The sequence below is a fragment of the Monodon monoceros genome, unplaced genomic scaffold, assembly GCF_005190385.1.
Source record: "Monodon monoceros isolate NGI ecotype Baffin Bay Population unplaced genomic scaffold, NGI_Narwhal_1 Super_Scaffold_19, whole genome shotgun sequence".
In the NCBI taxonomy this organism is placed as follows: domain Eukaryota; kingdom Metazoa; phylum Chordata; class Mammalia; order Artiodactyla; family Monodontidae; genus Monodon; species Monodon monoceros.
Genome location: NW_021703775.1, coordinates 50,045,274 through 50,070,012, shown reverse-complemented (window position 1 = coordinate 50,070,012; position 24,739 = coordinate 50,045,274). Strand labels below are relative to the sequence as shown.

Here is a 24,739-nt window from a genome sequence, read left to right as displayed (position 1 = left end):
GAGTCCGCCTGCTGATGCAGGGGACACGGGTTCGTGTCCCGGTCCGGGAAGATCCCACATGCCGCGGAGCGGCTGGGCCCGTGAGCCATGGCCGCTGAGCCTGCGATCTGGAGCCTGTGCTCTGCAACGGGAGAGGCCACAACAGTGAGAGGCCTGCGTACCACAAAAAACAAACAAACAAAAACAAACAAATAAACAAACTCTCCCCTTGCCCTAATAATCCTCAACTATTGTATCATTATTCTTGTCCAATCCCTAATCAAGCCCCCCCAGTGGAAGAGCTACCTTCAAATAGACCCCAACACTTCATAAATATCCCGACTTTGCCTCCCCAGTTTAGATGGTACTCTGGCTCTGCAGAGTAGTTAGTGTTCTCCCTTCCTGTGATGAGAACTGAGCTTTACATTATCACAAAGTTGTTTTGAGGGTATTTTCAAGGGAGCCACCATTCAATTATTGAGCTCCACCGAGATCCAATGGAGACCCTCTTCACCACTGCAGCGCAAGACCCCTGATTCAGAAACAGTGTCCCAAAAGAAAAAAAAAAAGAAACAGTGTCCCCTTCTGAGGCCCTCGATCCCCTCAGGGGTCTTTCAGGCTTCACTAGTGAGGGATGTAAGGCTTGTCCTGGGCCCAAGTTCCAATTTCTTATTTTAAGTCTCCTTTTTGTTGAGCTGCCCAAATACTGAATCTATTTTGTCTCCTAGCAATAAGGAACCCTTTTCAGGAATCCTTTGATTACCTGACCATATTTGAAAATCTTTTCTCCTTGGTGCATATCCGCCTTATCATTAACAAGGCAACTATTTGTCTATGCCCATCCTGGTCATTTATTGTTGTGCATATATTAGAATAAAGTTCATGGTGAAGAGGACAGGTGTGGGTCCCAATAAGTCCATCCCTAAGCCAGCCCAGGGAAAAGTTTTGTCTCAGGCCACTGAACAACACCTTATGAGAACTTTCCTCAGACTAGTTTTGTCTGTGAGAGTTTGGATCAGCAGAGATCTCTCCACGCCCTTCATCTGCTGAGAACTGTAAGTTCAACAGAGTTGCCATTGGGTAAGGTCTAGCTGTGAGGTTGGGGGTCCCCGACCCACAGGATACACAAGCAACTCTCCACTGACATTCCCAGTCTTAGTATAAACCTCAGTCCATGCCTTCCTTGGACCCAACTTCTGCTTCTTACCTGTATTGATGCTATTGCCCAAATTTGTGCACTTATCTTTCTAAATAGCATCATTTCACCAAGGATAATTCAGAATGACAGTGGCCACTATAAGAACTTTTGTTTTTTTTTTTTGCGGTACGCCGGCCTCTCACTGTCGTGGCCTCTCCCGTTGCGGAGCACAGGCTCCGGACGCGCAGGCTCAGCGGCCATGGCTCACGGGCCCAGCCGCTCCGCGGCATGCGGGATCCTCCCGGACCGGGGCACGAACCCGCGCCCCCTGCATCAGCAGGCGGACTCTCAACCACTGCGCCACCAGGGAAGCCCCACTATAAGAACTTTTGATACGAACAAAGTTATTCACTTGAGAAGTGCCTTTGAAGGAAAAGGGAACATAATTTCAAACATCCAACAGTCTTCATTTTTTTATTAGCATGAGGAGGCATCCAAAAGAAATTGGATTCCAAAATTGCCTCCTTAACAGATTCCTTGTCCAAAGCAAAAGAAAAATATAACAACTTAAAACTGTCTTTTAGATCTCCCGCAAATCACAACTCAAACACACTATTCCTCTTCCTCTATCCTACATTCTTCCATCTACTGCTGCCCCATCTCTCCCTCTGACCCCCTCTCCTTCCCTCCTAGCCAGCCAGGTACCCCAAACCTCACTTAACCTCTTTAAGGGAAACCTCCTTCAGCACAGAGAAAAGCTCTTATGGTGAATTTTAAGCTCTGGTTCCATTCTCAGCTGAAAGCCATTGCCTAAGACTCTCCAAGGCCTAGATAAGATAGAACATTGCAGAGGAATTTAGAATAGTTTGAGGGACATGTAATCCAGAGTGGCCAGATATATACCAATAGTGCATACGTTGCAAAAAGTTCGATAAAAAAGTCAGAATTTGAAGACCTCCAATGATGACTTAAAAGACCTTGAATTGTATAGGAAGCTGAAGGGACTTAGAAACACTGCAGATGTCGGTCAAGGACTTTCGGAGGCTATCCTTTGCCTTTCCTGTGAAATTAGTGTTCTGATTCAGTTCTTCAAGCCAAAAAAAGAGAAACCTGATGGAGACTTTAGGGATAGGTTCTTTAATACGTTGCATTCAGTAGTAAATCTTGAAGCAGATGTGACCTTGGCTCTCCCTGTTATCTTTTTGTGAATGGCCTCAAAGCAGAAAGAGAGGATTTAATATGCAAGCAAAAAGTAGGGTGGGAAATAGGCCCATGGCCAGACCTCCAAAACCTTGAAAGAGCTCTATTTTAAAAGAGCTCTAGAACTAAGAAACTAAAGGGAAAAGAAAGAAAGAAGTTATCAATGAAGGTGTTCAACTTCCCATTCTACCTGCAAACCCAGAAGGAAACATTTCTCTAAAAATTAAAAGACAGTCTTACAATTTTGATTGATATGGTCACAATAATATCAATCTTAAACCTGAGCACTATGATACAGATCTTCCTCAACTTATAATGGGGTTACATCCTGATAAACCCATCATAAGTTGAAAATATCCTAAGTCAAAAATGCATTTAGTAAACCTAACCTACCATCATAGCTTAGCCTTGCCACCCTTAAATGTGCTCGGAACTTACATTAATTAGCCTGCGATTGGGCAAAATCATCTAACACAAAGCCTATTTTATAATAAAGTATTGAATATCTCTTGTAACTTATTGACTACTGTACTGAAAGTGAAAAACAGAATGGTTGTGTGGGTACAGAATGGTTATAAGTGTATTGGTTGTTTCCCCTTGTGATCACGTGTCCGACTGGAAGCTGCCCTGCCCTGCCCAGCATCATGAGAGAGGATCTTAGGGCACTTTGCTAGCCTGGGGAAAAAGACCAAAATTCGAAATTCTAAGGGTGGTTTCCACCAAACTGATATCACTTTCCTACCATCTCAAAGTTGGAAGAAATCAAACCATCATAAGTCAGGGACCCTCTGTACAACCCTTTCCTTGGAGTCAACAAACTACTTGGTCAGGCATCTATCTAATAATCCTAGATATCTAAAACCACACCTTCCCTAGGCCCCGGCACTTAACCACCAGCCCTGTACTTTTAACCAAGGAATGTTCTTTTCTCCTTTGTGACACTACACTCATTAACTTAATAGCAAGGGATTTACTGTGTGAATGGAATTGCCACATTAAATGCTCTCCTGACGCCACTTCCCTCCAGTCCCTGAGGACCTCCCTGTTCATAATGAGGTCCTGGCTAATTCGGTTATTTATTTGCCAGTACTTTTGTGTGTAAATCAAACATAGATTGAAGCTCTCCTGTGGGCAAGCAATTCCAGAATGTCAGACATTCTACTAGAACTAAACCCATCAAGGTTCAGACTGACCCACCTAAACCTCTACCCAAGTTTGCACAATAGCCTTTCAAACAAGGCACTAAGGAAGGAATAAAACTAAAATCAAAAGCCATAAAGAGATAGGAGTCTTCATACCTCATCCTAGTCCTTGTAATACTCCTATCCTCCCAATCAAAAGCCCAGTGGCAGGAGTATAGATTCACTTAGGTCCCTGGGGCCATCAAGAAGTCACTCTCCACTTCCCTTTAGAACCAAACTCAAATACTGTTTTATCCTCAAGGCCTAAGGAGACTGACCACATGGTGTACAATTGTAGAACTCTGTTTTGCTTTCTTTGGTGTCTCTTTAAAAGTTAATACCTGTCTTCTCCAAGGAAAATCAACAACATACTTGGACTGGTATGCCTCAGTTTCTGAGATGCCCTTCTACTTTTCACAAGTCCTCAACCAGGACCTCCAGAGCTTTAAATTGCCCTGTGACCCTATTCTTAGCCAATATATGGATAATCTTTCTTGTTCCAAAGGTGAGGCAAGCTCTAAGGCTGATTCATCTCTCTGCTTCCTCTTTTAGCTCAGGGAGGGCATATGGTTTCCAAGAGAAGTGAACAATTTGTCAAAGGAAAGTGCACGACCTAAGACAAGATTTATTCCGTGGAGGCAAATCTCAATCCAGACAACCAGCTGTGCAAAAGGTACCCGGCCAACTAAGAGACAATTATGAGGATTCCTGAGTCTCACTGGCCACTGCAGGCTGTGTGTTCCCAAGTTTTCTGAAACTCCCATACCATTATTTGACCTGCCCAAGCCTCTGGTAACCAAACCTTTTCTCTGAGAACAAACATGAACTTGTTTTTTGTGAGTTGAAATGAGGTGTTCAATACCCTCCTACTCTGGGCCTAACTAAACATCATAAGCCTTTCAACCTATAAGTAAATCAGAGATCTCACTAAGCCCTTAACTTCATGAGAATAAAGACAAATAGCTTAGCCTCTCTTGTGATCCAATGGCAAGAGCTTCCCACTTTGTTGAGGGGCAGCAGCTAAACAATTAGTCTCCTATTGGCTTGGCTTTAGAGTCTCCTTTAAACCAGATGGTCCCTCGTGCTGTACCATCTTTGTTGCTCCCTGAAAATACACATTTCTCATTAAGTCGATTTACCTCCTGCGAACTTCCTTCTTTTCTCTGAGATGCTACAAAGATTGTCAAGGCAGTGCTCTCCCTCACTCTGGTAAGCAATGAACTCAGCTTCACCTGATCAGCAAGTTATTTCGGTAGCATTTCTGAGCTGGCAAATGACAGTGGTCTTTATCAGAATGTGTCCGAAACTCTCATCTGAGAAATCCCAGATTATTAAAAAATAAAAACAACCACCACTCTTTCTATTTGTCATTGATTTTGGAAAATATTACTGATTGGATCATGATTGTTCTTTGTTCTTGTTCCTACAGCCTCTTACTCCCCTGTAAGATGTTGGTCACTAATGGGCTGGGGTCCTGTCTCTGCTGGAAAAGAGCCGTGAAGGGGTCCAGCATGTGTTTTGTGGTGCTGAGGGGCAGTTCGTCATAAGCTTTCACCATGATGCTGTGTTCCTCCCTCCCATGCCCACACAAATATTGATGCACCCGCGGAAGAAACAGGCAGCAATACCCCTTCAGTTAGTTCCCTGGAGTCCAGCAAACTGGGGGAGGGGTTGGCAAAGGATTGGAGATAAAAGAGGGAGGAGAGTTTTCCTTATTTTGTCAGGATTCCTCTTATCAGCTCTGCTTTTCTTTGCCTGCCCTAGGGCTGACTCTGGGGAATGCCAGATTGGGGCAAATAGCAGGGTGTCCTCAGGCCACCCTCACCCACAGTACACGCACCTCTCTCTCCAAGTGAAATCTGGTTCTGGTGACCAGCAAGGGCAGGCAAAGGGTAACAAAAAGCCGGCTAGGGCAGTTGACAGGAGTAGGTGAGGAGGAGTTTGTGTAAATTGAGTGAACTGCCAAAGCTGTCCCCATTTTCCTTCATCTATCTCCTGGTCTCTAAGAGCTCAGGACAGACCCCGGAGCGGCTGCCAAGGTGAGGAATTCTGCCCCCCGAACAAGGAATGGAGCAGCATTTGAAACCTACAGAAGAGGATATCCACGGGGGAGGGGGGAGTTGGGGGCGACAAGGGGGGGCGGGGGGATAGGAAGGCTGCCTTCAACAGATAACCCCTTGTGGCTGCAGAGCAAAGGGCCCAGGAGCCTGAGCTCCACTTGACAAAAACTTCCCACGGTTACAGTTGTCTAGAAGCACGAAGCAGTGAGTCTTCTGACACTTAAAAGCTTGCTGTAACTCTCCCGTATTCTGGAATCTTCGGTCTGTGCCATGCACTATGTCACTTAGTTTTGTTTTGTCGTTTGGGTCTCGCTGTGATTTCTTGAGCGACGGCCTCCATCCCCACACGGGCCTGTACGCTGGGGTCGCCCCGAGGCGGGGTCACCGTAACCAGTGTTCGGCAGAGGGTGTCGTCCGCCTCTGCCCCCGAAGCCGCCCTGTAATCCTTTGAACTTCTTAGTCCACACAGCAGCGAGCTAAGTCCTAGAGCTCGGTACAGCTTTGATCACAGTCTTCAGACACCGGAATTAAATATGTAAATACCGAGTTGGAGAAACAGCTTAAAAAGTTTAAAAAATCCAGAGCAACAGGATTCCGCAGAGGACAGGCCTGCCAGTTGGGTTGGGGGCAGACAGGTTGGAAAGAGGAACACCGCTCTGAAAAAACAACGTTCAAGTCTCTCATGGTGGAGGCGTCCCGAGAGTCGCTGGACTCCGAACCGGCGGGTTCTCCCGAGAGCCCCGCGGGTGGCGCGCAAGGCTCGTGCGGCCCAGTAGGGCGGGACCCGGGCGGCAGCCGGCGGCTCTCCGGGGAGGCTCGCTCTAGGAGTTGCGAGTGACCGGCCGGCCGGCCTCTCCCGGGATTTGTGACGTGCCGGAGTGCGGTGGTGACGGGGCCACCACATAAAGCCGGGTCGTCGGGGCGGGTGTCTCCCAGGCCAAGAGCCCCGATGGGATGGGGGAGGGATGGCGAGCGAAGCGCCCCCGAGCTCCGGGGCTCCGCGCAGCGTTAAAATGACGCGCGCCCGGCTCGCCGAGGCCGCGCCACGCCCCCGCGGGGGTGGAGCCGCGGCCGGGGGCGGGTCCGAAGCTGGCGGCGCCCAGGCCTCGGGCGGGGGCTGTGACAGCAGCTGCAGCGGCGGCGGCGCCCGAAGCTGCTGCAGCAGAGGCGGAGGCTGCTCCTGGACGCGTCCGGGCCGCTCAGCCGGAGCCCCAGCCCAGAGACGCCAGGCGGTGCGCTGGGTGCTGCGGCTGCTGCCCGCCGGCCGCCGCCCGGGCCCCCGCTGCCACCCGGGCCCCGGCCGCCGCTGGCGCCCGGGTCGACCCCGCCTGCGTGTGTGCCCCAGCCGGGACGCCGCCCCCGGCCGGGTCTCCACTTCTTGGCCGCACCTCCCATGACAGCGCCCGCTCGAAGATGGCTGCGAAGGGCGCGCACGGCTCCCACCTGAAGATGGAGAGCGAGCTGGAGCGCTGCCGCGCCGAGGGCCACTGGGACCGCATGCCAGAGCTGGTCCGGCAGATGCAGACGCTAGTCGTGCCCGGCGGCGGGGGCGGCCGGCGAGCCAGCCCGAACGCCGTGCTCACCTCTATGGACACCGGTGAGTGAGGGAAGGAAGGGGCCGGTTCACAAGCGCGGAGCGCGCGAAAGGCGCCTCCTCCAGGAAGCGGGCCCCGACTGCGTGGGGCCGGCGGTGGCTGCTTTCGGTATTACCGTTCCTACAGTGCTGGTCTTAGGAGCAACCAGGGTAGTAAGGAAGGTTCTTCTGCCCAAGGAAAAAACTCACATGCTTTGGGGAAAAGAGAGAAACGGTTTTTGCTCTCTGCCCTTTCGGGTCATGTGGGCTGCTCCGACTGCTGTGAAATGGTGATTTCGGCACGCATCAGATTGGGGCTTAGGCCGGACTCTTGCGCCGCCCCTCCAACCCCCATTCCGGTTCCTAAACTCCGTCAGGTGAAGGCTGTGCCTGTCTCTCCTTGCCCTCCCCCTCTTTCCCCCAAGTCAAATTAACGGCGAAGTTCTGTGCGCAGCCAGTATGATTGGGGGCTTAACGAGCGCCGGGTGGAGTGGTGGAGAAGTGGGAAAGAGGCCTGGTAAGCCTCAGTTTCTTCTTCTGAGTTCTGGCTCGGGACGCATCTAGCCCTGGCAGTCTGTGGCTTTAGCAGTAGGGCTGGTTTGGCTGGGCTGGGCTCTTGTGCTGGGGTTGGAAGGCACCCTGATGTGGCAGTGGGAGAACACCCCGCCCCAGTCTCCAACCTCAAGCCTGTTCCTGGTGCCTTCAGCTCAGCCCTGAGCCCTCTCTTTGTGCGCAGCCAACTTTAGAGCCTTTGTGGAAGGAGGCAGGGAGTAAATAAATACAGATATAAAGAGTTTTAAAGACTGCCCAGCCTGTGGAAGGCTCTGTGAGGAGACAGAATGATAACGGTAATAGTAACAGTAATAGCTAACTCGCTCACTCACTGCGTGCCAGTGTACTAAGCGCTGCAATCAACCCAGTTTCTCCCAACAACCCCATGAAGCAGGTACTCTTGTTTGCCACTTACAGATAAAGAAACTGAGGCACAGAGAACTTAACTAACTTGATCATCCAGCCAATAAGTGGTGGAACCAGGATTTGAACCCAGGTTTCTGAGTACATCCTTTTAACCACTTGCACCATGACCTCTCCAAGAAGTATAACAAAATCCCAGCTTGAAGAGATGACAAAATGAATGGGAAGGCAGAGGGGCGATCAGAGGGCAATTGCGTTAGATTATGGTGCTTAGAGGAAGAGGAGTTTTCAGGAAGCAGCAGAACTGGTACTGGTCTCTAACTGGTGCTGGGAAGGGCAGAGTATGTTTGCCCAACGAGGAGGAAGGATAGATGGACATTGAGGGGGCTAGGTGGCAGCGATGGACAGTCGGTTTGAGGCTTTGAGGTAGGTCTGAGCGTGGCAGTGAGGGGTAGTGGCCAGAGCTAAAGATGCACGTTTGGTAGAACCTGATGAGACCCCGCCTTCCAGGGAAGGACAGATACATTCCAGGTTCCCCTCTGTCCCCTGTGTGGGGTGATGTGGTGGGGTGGCGCTGGTGAGGGTGGAATGGAAGATGACCCATGCAGAGGGCACTGGGGCCTGGTCAAGTGTGGGAATCTGGGTGAGGTTGGCAGCGCCACAGAGAAGCATGCTGGGCCCAAGACAGTAACCGGGGCTGCCTAGAGTCTATCCAGGGCTTTACTTCCTAAGCTGTTCTTTAGAGGCCTCAAGGAGGTTGAGTAATTAATTCCTTGGTATTCTAGGATAAAAGGGTTTGGGGAGCCAAAAAAGCTAAGTCATTAGACCTAACAGATTCAGTATTGTTAAACTGATCTTTTTTAACTGCAGGACTTCTCAGAGCCTTTAATATGCTCACCTGCGTATGATGTTCAAGCCGAGGTTAGAGTATAAATACCACATTTCTCAAACTTACTTTGACCGTACTCTGTGAAGGATTATTGGGAAACACTGGTATGGCATAGTTTATAAATGGTATGGTATAGTTATAAAGTGCTTCTTCTATTTGAAAAAAACTTTTTTTGTAAACAGCCCTGTGGGGAGGGCAGGAATTATTGTCCCCATTTTAGACATCAAGGCCCAGAAAGGTCACATAATGAGTATGTGGCAGAGACTGTACCCAAACCAGAGTCCCTGACACCAGGTCTACTAGTGACAGAGGGAGGAGTGTGGAGCCTGGGTTGGCTTCACTGTGGGAGCTGACTAGCACAAAGAGGGAGGCTAAGGTCAGTGGGGTCTCTCCTGCCAATTTTGGGGTTTGGTCCTATGAGCGATTTTCTCCCATTGTTATTTCCAGATACATTTATCCCAGAACGCACACATGCCTGCACACACGTGCACACACAGACACACACAAGGAAGGAAAACAAATGACGCCCGAAGCCCATGCTTAGGGCATTTTTTGGATTGTCTGCTATTTTGGTTCTCTCTCCACTGGGTTCCTTGATCACTGGAGGGATCCAGGGCCTGTTTTTTTGAGGGGTTGTGGACACTGAGCCACCTGCAGCCCGGGAGGGAGATTCTTAAAAGTCCCACCTGGTGTGTTAGACTCAACGACCAGAAGCTTCAACATAATTACATAATTTGGGAGAGGTGAGGAAGGTGCTGAGGGAGGAGGACAAACCCCAGATGAACGCTATTTTACAGACAGAGGCCCTGCTGTATCTGTGGGATTTCCCAAAGAAACGAAGGATAGCCCCCAGAACATGGGTTTCACTCCAGGGAGCACAAGGGGAAGACCCAGCTGAAGGGGGGGACCTCTTTCTGGTCTGGTGGGAGTAAAGGATCAGGAGATGCTCCTGCGGAAGGGGCCCCCTTTTCCTGTCTGGGGAGGCTGCTCCCCACCACCTGCCCAGGGGGAAGGTGGTTACTACTGTTTGTACATTTTCTTTCAAACTCACATCCGGTTTAGATTTGGTCAGGATGGAGCAGGGGAACCCCAGAGGGTGGCTAGCTGTAAAGGGTTTTGTTCACGTAAAAACAAAGAGCCCCATCCAAGTGGTTTAAAAAGAAACAAAACACTTTATTGAGAAAAATTTCCAAAACGTCAAAAAAGTAGAGAGAAAAATGAATCCCATATACCCATCAACCAGTGTCAGTGATCACAAACTCATGAATAGTTTTGTCTGAGCTACACCCTGGGCCGTTTCTCCCCCACGTTGCAATATTTCAGTATGTATTTATCAAACAAGAACTCTTTTGAAAAATAAAACTACCATATTTTTACTACAGCTCCCCCTCATCTAATTATTTAATTTTACAGTTTGTTTGCTAGAATGAGGATCCAAATAAGGCCACACGTTGCATTTGGCTAATGGGTTGAATCTTTCTTTTATCCCCAACATTTTATTATGAAAAGTTCAAACATACAAAAAGTTGAAAGAATTTTGCAGTAAACACCTGTATTCCCACCACCTAGATTCGAATATTCTTTTACTATACTTGCTTAGATCACATCTGCTACTCTCTCCATCCATCTGGAGTCTCTCCTAATCTGTAGTCATCCCCTATCTTTTTTTTTAATTAGTGATTTTTTTAAAAAAGAACTGGAAATTGTTCTGAGCATTTTTTCAGTCGAAGTTAGCAGGAGTACATTTGAGGCAGGTGGCCTCTCACTAGTTTTGCCCTCTTCCTCCTCCTGCCGCGGTTGGAAGGTCCCAGCCCTTTGCAGTCCTGTGAAGTGAGCCTCTGCAGAGACCATCGTGGCCCCATTTGACCCAGTAGGGAAGGGTCTGGTCTGAGCGCCTGGCCTGCCAGCTGGAACCACCCTTCCTGACTGAATTGGCAGGTGGAAGAATGGGGAGCACTGCCCTGCAAATATGGGTTCCAGGGAGGAGGCCGGTATCCTTGAAGTGGGTCCCTGTGAACTGGCACGCTGCGAGAGGCCTGGAGAGGGGTGGGAGTGGATAGGAAGCTAGCCGCCAGAGGCCTCCTAAACAAGGTGGGGAGACTGGGCGGGCCACTAAGTGGGGACTTCCTTTGGACCTCTGCTGAGAGCAGAGAGCTGGGCTGGGCTGCCAGAATCAGGAGCCAGGCTCCCAGAGTCTGTTGCACTGTCTGGGAGGAAGGCCTTCCTAATGCCCCAGCAAGGGAGAAGCTGGAACACTTTACCCAAACCAGGATAGGGAGTAGGTTTCGTACGCTAGGATGATGAAGAGCAATCTGTTTTACCTTTGGAGAAGGATACGAAAGCCTCGATCCACCTGGATTCTTATTTAACAACTGAAAACCTAGAACTTTTCATTCCAAACTACCCTTCAGTTCCATAGACTGACCAGTTGAGAACAGTGGGATGGAAAATGTGGAGCAGGGAAGAGAGTTAGACAAGGAAGAAAAGAAAGTAAATTCCCGATATCTACTTGAGTGTATGCTAAACGGAAAAACAGAGAGACTGAGTTGGGTGTGAAGAGGGAGGGCAAAAAGGCTCTGGAGAAGGATCCGGAGTGTTAATCTACAAAACAGTCTGAAACTCACAAGTGTGTGACAGTGAGAACTACTCTTATTCCTGTCCTTGGAATTACGATTCGCTTTTAACCTACTGTTTACAGCTCTTAGACTGTTCTTCATTTCCAAACTGTCAGAAGCTCTGCTCTGTGTGGGAGGTGGGGAAGAGGACTGTTCTTTGGCTGTGTTATGTTATGTGGGTTGTGACCATAACAACATTGCATCTTTATTGTCATCTATAAAATGGGAATCATTTCTACCTATCAGGGCTGTGCAGGTCAAATGATACTATATAATAAAGTACCTGGTACTCAGTGGGCCATCAGCAAATACCAGCCCCCCTTTTTCAGTAAAAGGCACTTTTGAAGTTTAGAGCAGTGCTTCTCAAACGGTCTGTGGTGAAGGCTCAGTTTTATGTTCTGGTTTTTTTTTTTTTAGATTCCCAATCTGTTGTGTTCCGATACTTTCTTAAAATACATAAACTGATACCCGCTCCCCCCACCACCAATTTTTTAGTATTTGATTCAACAATTATTCTGTCACATGGTTATCAGCGTTTCTGAACATATACTCTAAATTTCTGCACTCACCCCGCGGGACTGGGTCACAAAGACGCACAGACCCACCCCAGACCACGGACCACACATGTGTTCAGAGGACATTTTGAGGAGAGGTGTGGGCTCTGGGGAGTATTTCAAGATTGAGGTTTGCCTAGAAGGAAGCTGGTTTCTCTTGGCATGGAAGGAAAGGAACCCTAGGGAGCTCTGGGCGGGGCAGCTGGGTGGCGGAGGCGGGACCCGGTGGCCGGAAGGCTGGGCTGCAGACTGGCACCTGCAGACCGCGGGGCGGGAGCTGTGCGCACCGCTGCACCTGACGGCGGAGGGGCGGGACCAGCCCGGCAGGCGGAGCCTGGGGAGGGATGAGGTTCTGTGGGAAGGAGGAGGTTCATAGCTCTACCTCAGGTTTTATAGATGCAAAACAGATTAGAAGGGGACAGCCCATTACCAGGTGGCCCACAGCTCAGGAATGCTGCTCAGGCACCCACTTCTAAGCAGCCCACTCCCCCTCCTGGCTGAGCTATTGGAAACGTAGAAGATTCCTTCTATTCTTGGGTCGATTTAAATTTAATTTTGACTAGGTAATATATTCACATGGGTCAACCTTCCAAAGGTACCCAAAAGTAACGAGTGAAAAGCCTCCCTCCATCTCTGCCCCCGTCCCTGTAAGGTAGAAAAGTTAGCAGATGTTCGTGTTATCCTTTTACGTATTTTCATGCATAAACACACAGTGGTCCACTGTGTGTGCTCTACTTTCTAATCAGTTTATCTTGAAGTTCATGTCATGACAGCCCATACAGAGCCTCCTCATTCCTTTTTATTGTGACATGGTGTCCCTTTTAATGGATATATCATGCTTTATTTAATCAGCCTTCTGTTGATGGACATAAAGTTTTCTCTGGTTTTCTGCTATTATAAACAGCGCAGCAGGAATGACCTTATATGTTGGTTGTTTTACACATACATGTTCGAGGACATCTGTAGGCGTGGGATTGCTGACTCAGTGGGGATGTGCAAGAAATAATTTTGATATATGTCTCCAAGTTGCCCTTTGTAGAGGTTCTACCAACTTCTGTCCCACTAGTGATGGATGATAGTTTGAACCATCATTTTTGGCCATTTCTTCCTAATGTTACTTTTAGAAATCATGAGGTAGGTAGCAAAGGATGGGCTGCTAGGCTGTGACATCCATCTGGGCTTCCAGGATGCTCTCTGTGGGGAATCTCCCTTACGAAGAGAGACAATTATTCAGGGACATGCAATTTTACACCTGTGGCTTTGAGTTGTGAGCAAACTGCAGTGGTCCTGAGAGTAAGGAGTGAGTGGCATTCTGAGTAGGTCTGAGAATGCCATTCTGGCAGCAGGAAGAGCACTAGAGGACGTGGGATCAAGCACATGTTCCTGGAGGCATTTTGTTTTTTTAATAAATTTATGTATTTTATTTTATTTTTGGCTGCATTGGGTCTTTGTTGCTGCATGGGCTTTCTCTAGTTGTGGCAAGCGGGGGCTACTCTTCGTTGTGGTGCGTGGACTTCCCATTGCGGTGACTTCTCTTGTTGCGGAGCATGGGCTCTAGGCGCGCGGGCTTCAGTAGCTGTGGTGCACGGGCTTGGTAGTTGTGGCTCGTGGGTTCTAGAGCACAGGCTCAGTAGTTGTGGTGCACAGGCTTAGTTGCTCTGCGGCATGTGGGATCTTCCCGCACCAGGGCTCGAACCCATGTCCCCTGCATTGGTAGGCAGATTCTTAACCACTGTGCCACCAGGGAAGCCCCCCTGGAGGCATTTTGGATGGGCACAGAACTCCCTGAGCCTCAGGGCTTCCCCATGGGGGAGTGGAAAGGATCCCATTACTCAGTTGCTATTTATTGGGTGCCTGTATTAAATGGTCCTTGCTCTGTTCGAGGGGGACAGGCCAGGAGCCAGTCACCAAGCACAGCCACCCAAGGCGGTCCTGAAACCACCCTCAACCTCAAACCCTGCACCCTGAGCAGCTGGATCCCACCCCACTCAGGTCGCCCCTGCTGTAGGTAGCAGGGATACGGTGGCTTCAGGATTGCAGTTTTCAGTGCTGTGGGGGAGACAGCAAAGTAAACCAAGCAGTATGAAATCACTAGCCAAGGGGTGAGGTCTGTGGACGAGCTAACGTGTGCGGGAACTCCAGAAAGTCCCAAGGATTGCCATGCTACACCAGTAAATCTGCTTCCGTCCTTAACTCTCCTTGGTTGCTAGGTTATCCCTGGGTCATGCTAAAATACCTTAATAACAGAGAAAACCAATTCTGCTACATGGAAGATAGGAGCACCTGACAATGTGTTATTAAGCCAGCTTGTATATTTTTCCTCTTCAGTTGTCTGCAGGGAATTCCTTCCTTGTGTAAGAACTTATCACCTTGGAGCATGGGTGTGACTTTGTCCCTCAATATTCTTTTTTTCCTTTTTTAAAATTTAATTTAATTTAATTTTGAATTTTATTTATTTTTTATACAGCAGGTTCTTATTAGTTATCCATTTTATACATATTACTGTATACATGTCAATCCCAATCTCCCAATTCATCCCACCACACCCCCCCCACCACTTTCCCCCCTTGGCGTCCATATGTTTGTTTCTCTACATCTGTGTCTCTATTTCTTCCCTGCAAACTGGTTCATCTGTAGCATTTTTCTAGATTCCACATATATGCATTAATATACGATATCTGTTTTTCTCTGACTTACTTCACTCTGTATGACAGTCTCTAGATCCATCCACGTCTCAACAAATGACCCAATTTCGTTCCTTTTTATGGCTGAATAATATTCCATTGTATATACGTACCACATCTTCTTTATCCACTTGTCTGTCGATGGGCACTTAGGGTGCGTCCATGACCTGGCTATTGTAAACAGTGCTGCAATGAACACTGGAGTGCATGTGGCTTTTTGAATTATGGTTTTCTCTGGATATATGCCCAGTAGTGGGATTGCTGGATCATATGGTAATTCTATTTTTAGTTTTTTAAGGAACCTCCATACTGTTCTCCATAGTGGCTGTATCAACTTACATTCCCACCAACAGTGCAAGAGGATTCCCTTTTCTCCACACCCTCTCCAGCATTTGTTGTTTGTAGATTTTCTGATGATGCCCACTCTAACTGGTATGAGGTGATACCTAATTGTAGTTTTGATTTGCATTTCTCTAATAATTAGTGTTGTTGAGCAGCTTTTCATCGGTCTCTTGGCCATCTGTATGTCTTCTTTGGAGAGATGTCTGTTTAGGTCTTCTGCCCATTTTTGAATTGGGTTGTTTGTTTTTTTAATATTGAGCTGCATGAGCTGCTTGTAAATTTTGGAGATTAATCCTTTGTCCATTGATTCGTTTGCAAATATTTTCTCCCATTCTGAGGGTTGTCTTTTCGTCTTGTTTATAGTTTCCTTTGCTGTGCAAAACATTTTAAGTTTCATTAGGTCCCATTTGTTTATTTTTGTTTTTATTTCCATTACTCTAGGAGGTGGGTCAAAAAATACCTTGCTGTGATTTATGTCAAAGAGTGTTCTTCCTATATCTTCCTCTAAGAGTTTTACAGTGTCCTGTCTTACATTTAGGTCTTTAATCCATTTTGCGTTTATTTTTGTGTATGGTGTTAGGGAGTGTTCTAATTTCATTCTTTTACATGTAGCTGTCCAGTTTTCCCAGCACCACTTACTGAAGAGACTGTCTTTTCTTCATTGTATATCCTTGCTTCCTTTGTCATAGATTAGTTGACGGTAAGTGTGTGGGTCTATCTCTGGGCTTTCTATCATGTTCCACTGATCTGTGTTTCTGTTTTTGTGCCAGTACCATATTGTCTTGATTACTGTAGCTTTGTAGTACAGTCTGAAGTCAGGGAGTCTGATTCCTCCAGCTCTGTTTTTTTCCCTCAAGATTGCTTTGGCTATTCGGGGTCTTTTGTGTCTCCATACAAATTTTAAGATTTTTTTGTTCTAGTTCTGTAAAAAATGCCACTGGTAATTTGATAGGGATTGCATTGAATCTATAGATTGCTTTGAGTAGTATAGTTATTTTCACAATATTGATTCTTCCAATCCAAGAACATGATATATCTCTCCATCTGTTTGTGTCATCTTTGATTTCTTTCATCAGTGTCTTATAGTTTTCTGAGTACAGGTCTTTTACCTCACTAGGTAGGTATTTTATTCTTTTTGTTGCAGTGGTGAATGGGATTGTTTCCTTAATTTCTCTTTCTGATCTTTTGTTGTTAGGGTATAGGAATGCAAGAGATTTCTGTGCATTAATTTTGTATCCTGCAACATTACCAAATTTGTTGATTAGCTCTAGTAGTTTTCAGGTGGCATCTTTAGGATTCTCTATGTATAGTATCATGTCATCTCCAAACAATGACAGTTTTACTTCTTCTTTTCCAATTTGTATTCCTTTTATTTCTTTTTTGTCTCTGATTGCTGTGGCTAAGACTTCCAAAACTATGTTGAATAATAGTGGCGAGAGTGGACATCCTGTCTTGTTCCTGATCTTAGAGGAAATGCTTTCAGTTTTTCACCATTGAGAATGATGTTTGCTGTGGGTTTGTTGTATATGGCCTTTATTATGTTGAGGTAGGCTCCCTCTATGCCCACTTACTGGGGAGTTTTTGTCATAAATGGGTGTTGAATTTTGTCAAAAGCTTTTTATGCGTTTACTGAGATGATCATATGGTTTTTCTTCTTCAGTTTGTTAATATGGTGTATCACATTGATTGATTTGCGTATATTGAAGAATCCTTTGCATCCTTGGGATAAATCCCACTTGATCATGGTGTGTGATCCTTTTAATGTGTTGTTGGATTCTGTTTGCTAGTATTTTGTTGAGGATTTTTGCATCTATATGCAAAAAATACTTTATTGCTAAAAATGCTAACCGTCATCTGACCCTTCAGTGAGTCATAGTCTCTTTGCTGGTGGAGGGTCTTGCCTCGATATTGATGGCAGCTGACTGATCAAGGCAGTGGTTGCTGAAGGTTGGGGTGTCTGAGGCAATTTCTTCCAGTAAGACAATAACGAAGTTTGCCACACAGATTGACTCTATATTCATGAGTGATATTGGTCTGTAATTTTTTTTTTTGTAGTATCTTTGTGTGGTTTTGGTATCAGGGTGATGGTGGCCTCATAGAATGAGTTTGGGAGTGTTCCCTCCTCTGGAATTTTTTGGAAGAGTTTGAGAAGGATGGGTGTTAACTCTTCTCTAAATGTTTGATAGAATTCACCTGTGAAGCCATCTGGTCCTGGACTTTTGTTTGTTGGAAGATTTTTAATCACAGTTTCAATTTCGTGACTTGTGATTGGTCGGTTCATATTTTCTATTTCTTCCTGCTTCAGTCTTGGAAGGTTATACCTTTCTAAAAATTTGTCCATTTCTTCCAGGTTGTCCATTTTACTGGCATAGAGTTGCTTGTAGTAGTCTCTTAGGATGCTTTGTATTTCTGCGGTGTCTGTTGTAACTTCTCCTTTTTCATTTCTAATTTTATTGATTTGAGTCCTCTCCCTCTTTTTCTTGATGAGTCTGGCTAAAGGTTTATCAATTTTGTTTATCTTCTCCAAGAACCAGCTTTTAGTTTTATTGATCTTTGCTATTGTTTTCTTTGTTTCTATTTCATTTCTTTCTGCTCTGATCTTTATGATTTCTTTCCTTCTACTAACTTTGGGTTTTGTTTGTTCTTCTTTCTCTAATTCCTTTAGGTGTAAGGTTAGATTGTTTATTTGAGATTTTTCTTGTTTCTTGAGGTAGAATTGTATTGCTATAAACTTCCCACTTACAACTGTGTTTGCTGCATCCCATAGGTTTTGGATCATTGTGTTTTCATAGTCATTTGTCTCTAGGTACTTTTTTTTTTTTTTTTTTTTTTTTTGCCGTACGTGGGCCTCTCACTGCTGTGGCCTCTCCCGCTGCGGAGCACAGCCTCCGGACACGCAGGCTCAGCGACCATGGCTCACGGGCCCAGCCGCTCCACGGCATGTGGGATCCTCCCGGACTGGGGCACGAACCCGTGTCCCCTGCATCGGCAGGTGGACTCTCAACCACTGCGCTGCCAGGGAAGCCCTCTAGGTATTTTTTGATTTCCTCTGATTTCTTCAGTGATCTCTTGGTTATTTAGTAACATATTGTTTAGCCTCCCTGTGTTTGTCTTTTAAGTTTTCTTCCCCTCAGTTGATTTCTAATCTCATAGCGTGGTGGTCGGAAAAGATGCTTGATATGATTTCAATTTCCTTAAATTTACTGAGGCTTGATTTGTGACCCAAGATGTGATCTATCCTGGAGGATGTTCCATGCGCACTTGAGAAGAAAGTGTAATCTGCTGTTTTCGGATGGAATGTCCTGTAAATATCAATTAAGTCTATCTGGTCTGTTGTGTCATTTAAAGCTTGTGTTTCCTTATTAATTTTCTGTCTGGATGATCTGTCCATTGGTGTGAGTGAGGTGTTAAAGTCCCCTACTATTATTGTGTTACTGTCGATTTCCTCTTTTATAGCTGTTAGCATTTGCCTTATGTATTGAGGTGCTCCTGTGTTGGGTGCATAAATATTTACAATTGTTATATCTTCTTCTTGGATTGATCTCTTGATCATTATGTAGTGTCCTTCCTTGTCTCTTGTAACATTCTTTATTTTAAAGTCTAGTTTATCTGATATGAGTATTGCTACTCCAACTTTCTTTTGATTTCCATTTGTCTGGAATATCTTTTTCCATCCCCTCACTTTCAGTCTGTATGTGTCCCTAGGTCTGAAGTGGATCTCTTGTAGACAGCATATGTGGGTCTTGATTTGTATCCATTCAGCAACCCTGTGTCTTTTGGTTGGAGCATTTAATCCATTCACATTTAAGGTAATTATCGATATGTATGTTCCTATTACCATTTTCTTAATTGTTTTGGGTTTGTTTTTGTAGGTCCTTTTCTTCTCTTGCATTTCCCACTTAGAGAAGTTCCTTTAGCATTTGCTGTAGAGCTTTTTTGGTGGTGCTGAATTTTCTTAGCTTTTGCTTGTCTGTCAAGCTTTTGATTTCTCCATCAAATCTGATTAAGATCCTTGCCAGGTAGAATAATCTTGGTTGTAGGTTCTTCCCTTTCATCACTTTAGATATAGCGTGCCACTCCCTTCTGGCTTGTAGAGTTTCTGCTGAGAAATCAGCTGTTAACCTTATGGGAGTTCCCTTGTATGTTATTTGTCATTTTTCCCTTGTTGCTTTTAATAATTTTTCTTTGTCTTTAATTTTTGTCAGTTTGATTACTGTGTGTCTCGGCATGTTGCTCCTTGAGTTTATCCTTCCTGGGACTCTCTGCACTTCCTGGACTTGGGTGGCTATTTCCTTTCCCATGTTAGGGAAGTTTTCTACTATAATCTCTTCAAATATTTTCTCAGGTCCTTTCTCTCTTCTCCTTCTGGGACCCCTATAATGCGAATATTGTTGTTTTTAATGTTGTCCCAGAGGTCTCTTAGGCTGTCTTTGTTTCTTTTCATTCTTTTTTCTGTATTCTGTCCCATGGCAGTGAATTCTGCCATTCTGTCTTCCAGGTCACTTATCTGTTCTTCTGCCTCAGTTACTCTGCTATTGATTCCTTCCAGTGTATTTTCGTTTCAGTTATTGTATTGTTCATCTCTGTTCATTTTTTAGTTCTTCTAGGTCTTTGTTCTTTAATTCTTCTAGGTCTTTGTTAAACATTTCTTGCATCTTCTCAATCTTTGCCTCCATTCTTTTTCCAAGCTCCTGAATAATCTTCACTATCATTATTTTGAATTCTTTTTCTGGAAGGTTGCCTATCTCCACTTCATTCAGTTGTTTTTCCAGGGTTTTATCTTGTTCCTTCATCTGGTACATAGTCCTCTGCCTTTTCATTTTGTCTTTCTGTGAATGTGATTTTCGTTCCACAGGCTGCAGGATTGTAGTTCTTCTTGCTTCTGCTGTCTGCCCTCTGGTGGATGGGGCTTTCTAAGAGCCTTGTGCAAGCTTCCTGAAGGGAGGGACTGGTGGTGGGTAGAGCTGGCTGTTGCTCTGGTGGGCAGAGCTCAGTAAAACTTTAATCCGCTTGTCTGCTGATGGGTGTGGCTGAGTTCCCTCTCTGTTGGTTTTTTGGCCTGAGGCGACCCAGCACTGCAGCCTACCTGCTCTTTGTTGGGGCTAGTGGTGGACTCTGGGAGGGCTCACGCCAAGGAGTACTTCCCAGAACTTCTGCTGCCAGTGTCCTTGTCCCCATGGTGAGCCACAGCCACTCCCTGCATCTGAGAAGACCCTCCAACACTAGCAGGTAGGTGTGGTTCAGTCGCCTATAGGGTCACTGCTCCTTTCCCTGGGTTCCAGTGCACACACTACTTTGTGTGCGCCCTCCAAAAGTGGAGTCTCCCCTTCCCCCAGTCCTGTCGAAGTCCTGCAATCACATCCTGCCAGGCTTCAAAGTCTGATTCTCTGGGAATTCCTCCTCCCGTTGCTGGACCCTCAGGTTGAGAAGCCTGATGTGGGTCTCAGAACCTTCACTCCAGTGGGTGGACTTCTGTGGTATAAGTGTTTTCCAGTTTGTGGGTCACCCCCCCAGCAGCCATGGGATTTGATTTTATTGTGATTGCACCCCTCCTACCATCTCATTGTGGCTTCTCTGCTGTCCTTGGATGTGGGGCATCTTTTTTGGTGAGTTCCAGCATCCTCCTGTCAATGATTATTCAGCAGTTAGTTGTGATTCTGGTGCTCTCGCAAGAGGGAGTGAGCGCACGTCCTTCCACTCCGCCATCTTGAACCAATCTCTGTCCCTCATTTTAAATTCTGAAATTCTGGGCTTGTTCCAAGTCCTGGGAACTCCACCTCCTCAAACACTGAACTACAGAAAATAAACCCAAGGGGGCAGTTGGTGCTGTGACCATGGTAGAATGTGTGTTTTTTCTTTAAAGGCTGTTTTAAGTGCATAGAAACGATGTCTTTATTTTCTCAGATCCGAGCCATTCAAATGCTGGGTTGGGGGTGTTGGGTGGGTACAGGGGCATGTACCAGTCTCCACATCTGCCATGTTCAGGGGACTGCTGTCCTCACGTAGCCACTGTGATCCCTGCCCTGTTTTCCAGATGGCTTTGGGAAATTGCTCCTGGCCGAGGCCCTCCTGGAGCAGTGTTTGAAGGAGAACCACTCCAAGATAAAAGACTCTATCCCTCTGCCGGAGAAGAGTGAGCCGAAGATGAATGAAGCCAGAAACCATCTGAGCAGTATCCTTAATCACGGGAGGCTGCCGGTAAGTTGTAGACCCCCCCACCCACCCAGCCTGGAGCTGTCTCTCCTCTCTCCTGCCTCGTCTCTGCTGTGAGGACCTTCTGGGGTCATTTGGTCACCTGAGCAGCAAGTGTCCCTTAAGGGTTGGCCTGCCCTGTTCAGTACAGTAGCCACTAGCCACATGGCTTGTCCAAACTGAGCTGTGCTGTGAGTGTGAAACACACACTGGATTTTGAAGACTTAGTACAAAACGCGGAATATAAAAGAGCATCAATTCTTTATATTGATTACATATTCAAATGATAATATTTAGAATATATTAAATAAAATGTATTATTAAAATGAATTTTACCTATATTTACCTTTTTTAATGTGACTAGAAATGTTTACTAGAAAAATCTAAATTACACTTGTGGCTTGCACTTGTGGCCCAAGTTATATATTTCTATTACACAGCGTTTGGTTGACCTAGTTTGTGCCTGGTCCTTTGGCTTCTTTGAGGATCTCAGGGAAATAAAACCTCAGTGAATGTATGATCTAGTTGGAAACAGGCAAACATTCTGAGTTGGCTAGCAACGGAAGCACTCCATAACATGGCAAGCCAGTTCGAGTCCATGTGCACTTATTGAGCAACTACTATATGCAAGGCACTGAGGGGCAGTATAGAGGGAAGTATAGTCACAGCTTTCTTTAGACCTTTACTGCTCAAAGCATGGTCCACGCACACGCAGTATGGGCATCATCTGGGAGCTGGTTAAGAATGCAAAATCTGATTCAGAACCTGCATTTTAACAAGCTCTCTTGGTGATTCTCAGGCAGTTTCAAGTTTGAAACTGTTCTCAATTACCATGTATCCTGAACTATAAAAGAAGTATGGGTATGTCATTAGAGAGCCCAAGGGGAAATGATTTTTCAAGAGATGTTCCAAAGTAATATATTTCCTGACTTACATATTTTATTGCAACCTACTATGTGCAAGGCATTGTATTATGTACTTTCAGGGCAATAAAGATGAGTCCAGCATGGACACTGCCCTCAGGGAGGTTGCAAGGCTACTGGGAAGATAGTCCTATTAAAAAATTATTCAGGGTGTACCGTGACACATGCTACAGGAGTAGCATGCATGGGGAGGCAAGTCTGAGGGGGACATTCCCTGGGGTGAGGTGGGGAGGCAAGTCAGGATTATGATAGTGCTGGAATTGGACCCATCTGGGGGCTGGACCTTGAGGGAGGTCAGGATATAGACATACACAGATAAGACAAGGCATTCCAAGCTACGGAAGCAGTGTATACTCAAAGAGCTCCTCTTAGAAGAATTTCCTTAAAGTATGTCAGTTAGCAAGAGTGTAAGGGACTGGTGTGTAATTGGTGTAAAGGGACATTAGGGCGAGAGAGTGGGACTGGAACAGCAGGCCAAGAAGTGGGGGGCGTTTTCTGTAAGCAGTGTGGGGAGACTATACTGGAAGTTTAAGGTAACTGCGTTTAGACTCCTTGACAGGGATTATTGTAGCTCTGGGAGGTTTTGTCTCGGATTAAAATAGCTGCTTGGCCCTGAGCCTGTCCCCTGATATCCTGGACCCTCCAGTTCCTCGTCTGCCAATCAAAATGGTTGGACTTGATTGATGGGTCTCAAGCTTTTCCCACCAAGACCCTTTTAATTTTTTTCTTTCCAGTAGACTCTATTATATATTTAAAAATTCTTTTTAAAATAAAAATGACTCGGGCTTATTGTAAAAAAAAAAATTCACTAAATAAAATAAAGAGTTTGACTAATAAATACATCCTTGTTTCCACCCCTACCCCCATGCCCACTTCCATCCCCAGAGTTGAGCGCTAGTCACCATTTGGTGTGAATCCCATATGCTTTCTTTGTGCGTTAACAAACACACATACACATGTGTGGAGCTTTCTTTTCTTATTAGTCATAGGATTCATATTTGTCAAGTTGCACTTTTGCACTGAAAACTTTCACTTGAAGCTTTCTGCATGCCAGTACCTCATTCTTTGTATTGGCTGAATGGTATCCACGTGTATTATTGTGAAAACTATTTTGTCTACCATATCACATTTATTAAGTACAAATTTTACCATGCTTGGGAGTTCCCTGGTGGCCTAGCAGTTAGGATTCTGGGCTTTCACTGCTGTGGCCCGCGTTCAATCCCTGGTCAGGGAACTGAGATCCCGCAAGCTGTGTGGTGCGACCAAAAAACTAAAATTAAAAATTAAAAAAGGGCTAGCGGTTAATTTTAAAATTTTACCATGCTTTGTTAATCAAAGACATACATAGACACCAATGAAATTGAGAAATTCACTGTTTTCCGAGCCAAGGCCAAAAACTTGCTGTTGATCAGGCAAAGTAAAATGTTAAAAATAGTTTGTGGGATTCTCTATCTTACCCCAAAGGCCAGGGTGTGGCTGGGGGGATGCTCTTTCCTGGCAGCAGATGAAATCTCTGGTGGATTCCCCTGCATCCCAAGTAGCTCTGATGGGATGAGGAGGAGAGGTGGGTCCTGGGGCGCCTCCTCAGGGTAGTTTGGAACTTTCTACTCTTAGTCATCTCTGAGATCCTATACAGCTCAGTGCTTTGGAGGCTGGTGACAATGAGCCATTTGTCCTAACTTCTGTTATCCAGTGAGTGCCAGGCTTTGCACCCTCTCGCTGGTGCCTCTCTGTAACCTTCTGCAATGGTATTTACTATTATCCCCATTTTCCAGATGAAGAAACTGAGACCTAGGAGAGGTTAGTCACTTAGCCAAGGACCACAGTGCAGGTCTTGAATGCGGGCCTATTTGCCTCTACTCCCAAGTTCTCATGCTGTTTGCCATTTCCTGGTGCTGTCTCCGTAGTGCTGGAGTAGAAATGAAATAATGACTGAGAAACCTGAGCTAACGTTGGTGGTGATGCTGCCACTCCTGCTTTTTCAGGTCTCATTTTGCATCTGTGAAGTATTTCCTCATCTTTTCTTCCTCTTACCTGGGTATCCACATGAGGTCATTCTTCCCTATTTATTGACAGAGACAATGAGAAACAAAAAGACTAGGTGACACGCCTGACCCACCCAGCAGAGGGACTATTCCCCAGACCCAGTGACTTCCTACATAGCATCCTTCCACAGGGCCTGGGCTCTGTGGTTCCCTGACTGTTGGATTGACAGGCCAGGTTCAAATTCAGAGGCATGGGTTCTGCTGAGTGTAGCCAACTTTTCATTCTGCCAAGGAAGGACATTAAAAAAGCCCCAAAACACAACAGCAAAACCATACCATCTTCTATAACCATCACTCCATAAAAGAAAAAATAACACTGAAACACAAGACAGATGTGCTTAAGAATTAAGGATAACGTTTTAAATAGTATAACTTTAGCTTTAGAAACATTCACCACATTGTCCTTAATTTTCTGCCAGCTTGGTGGAAGCTCTGTTGTCAACTGTCTT

At 45.9% G+C, this 24,739-nt stretch overlaps 1 protein-coding gene across 2 annotated transcripts in view; it reads left to right on the top strand.

Moving 5' to 3' along the window:
- The first annotated feature begins 6,899 nt into the window (after positions 1–6,899).
- TTC7A (tetratricopeptide repeat domain 7A) overlaps positions 6,900–24,739 on the top strand; it is a 121,668-nt gene continuing 103,828 nt past the window's right edge. Inside the window, exons 1-2 of one of the 2 annotated variants that reach the window (XM_029232615.1) lie at positions 6,900–7,155; positions 21,165–21,328. In XM_029232615.1, coding sequence (XP_029088448.1) covers positions 6,972–7,155; positions 21,165–21,328 — 348 coding nt within the window. In that variant the 5' untranslated portion in view covers positions 6,900–6,971. The remainder of the gene's footprint in view (positions 7,156–21,164; positions 21,329–24,739) is intronic. The other variant, XM_029232616.1, reaches the window with a different exon arrangement.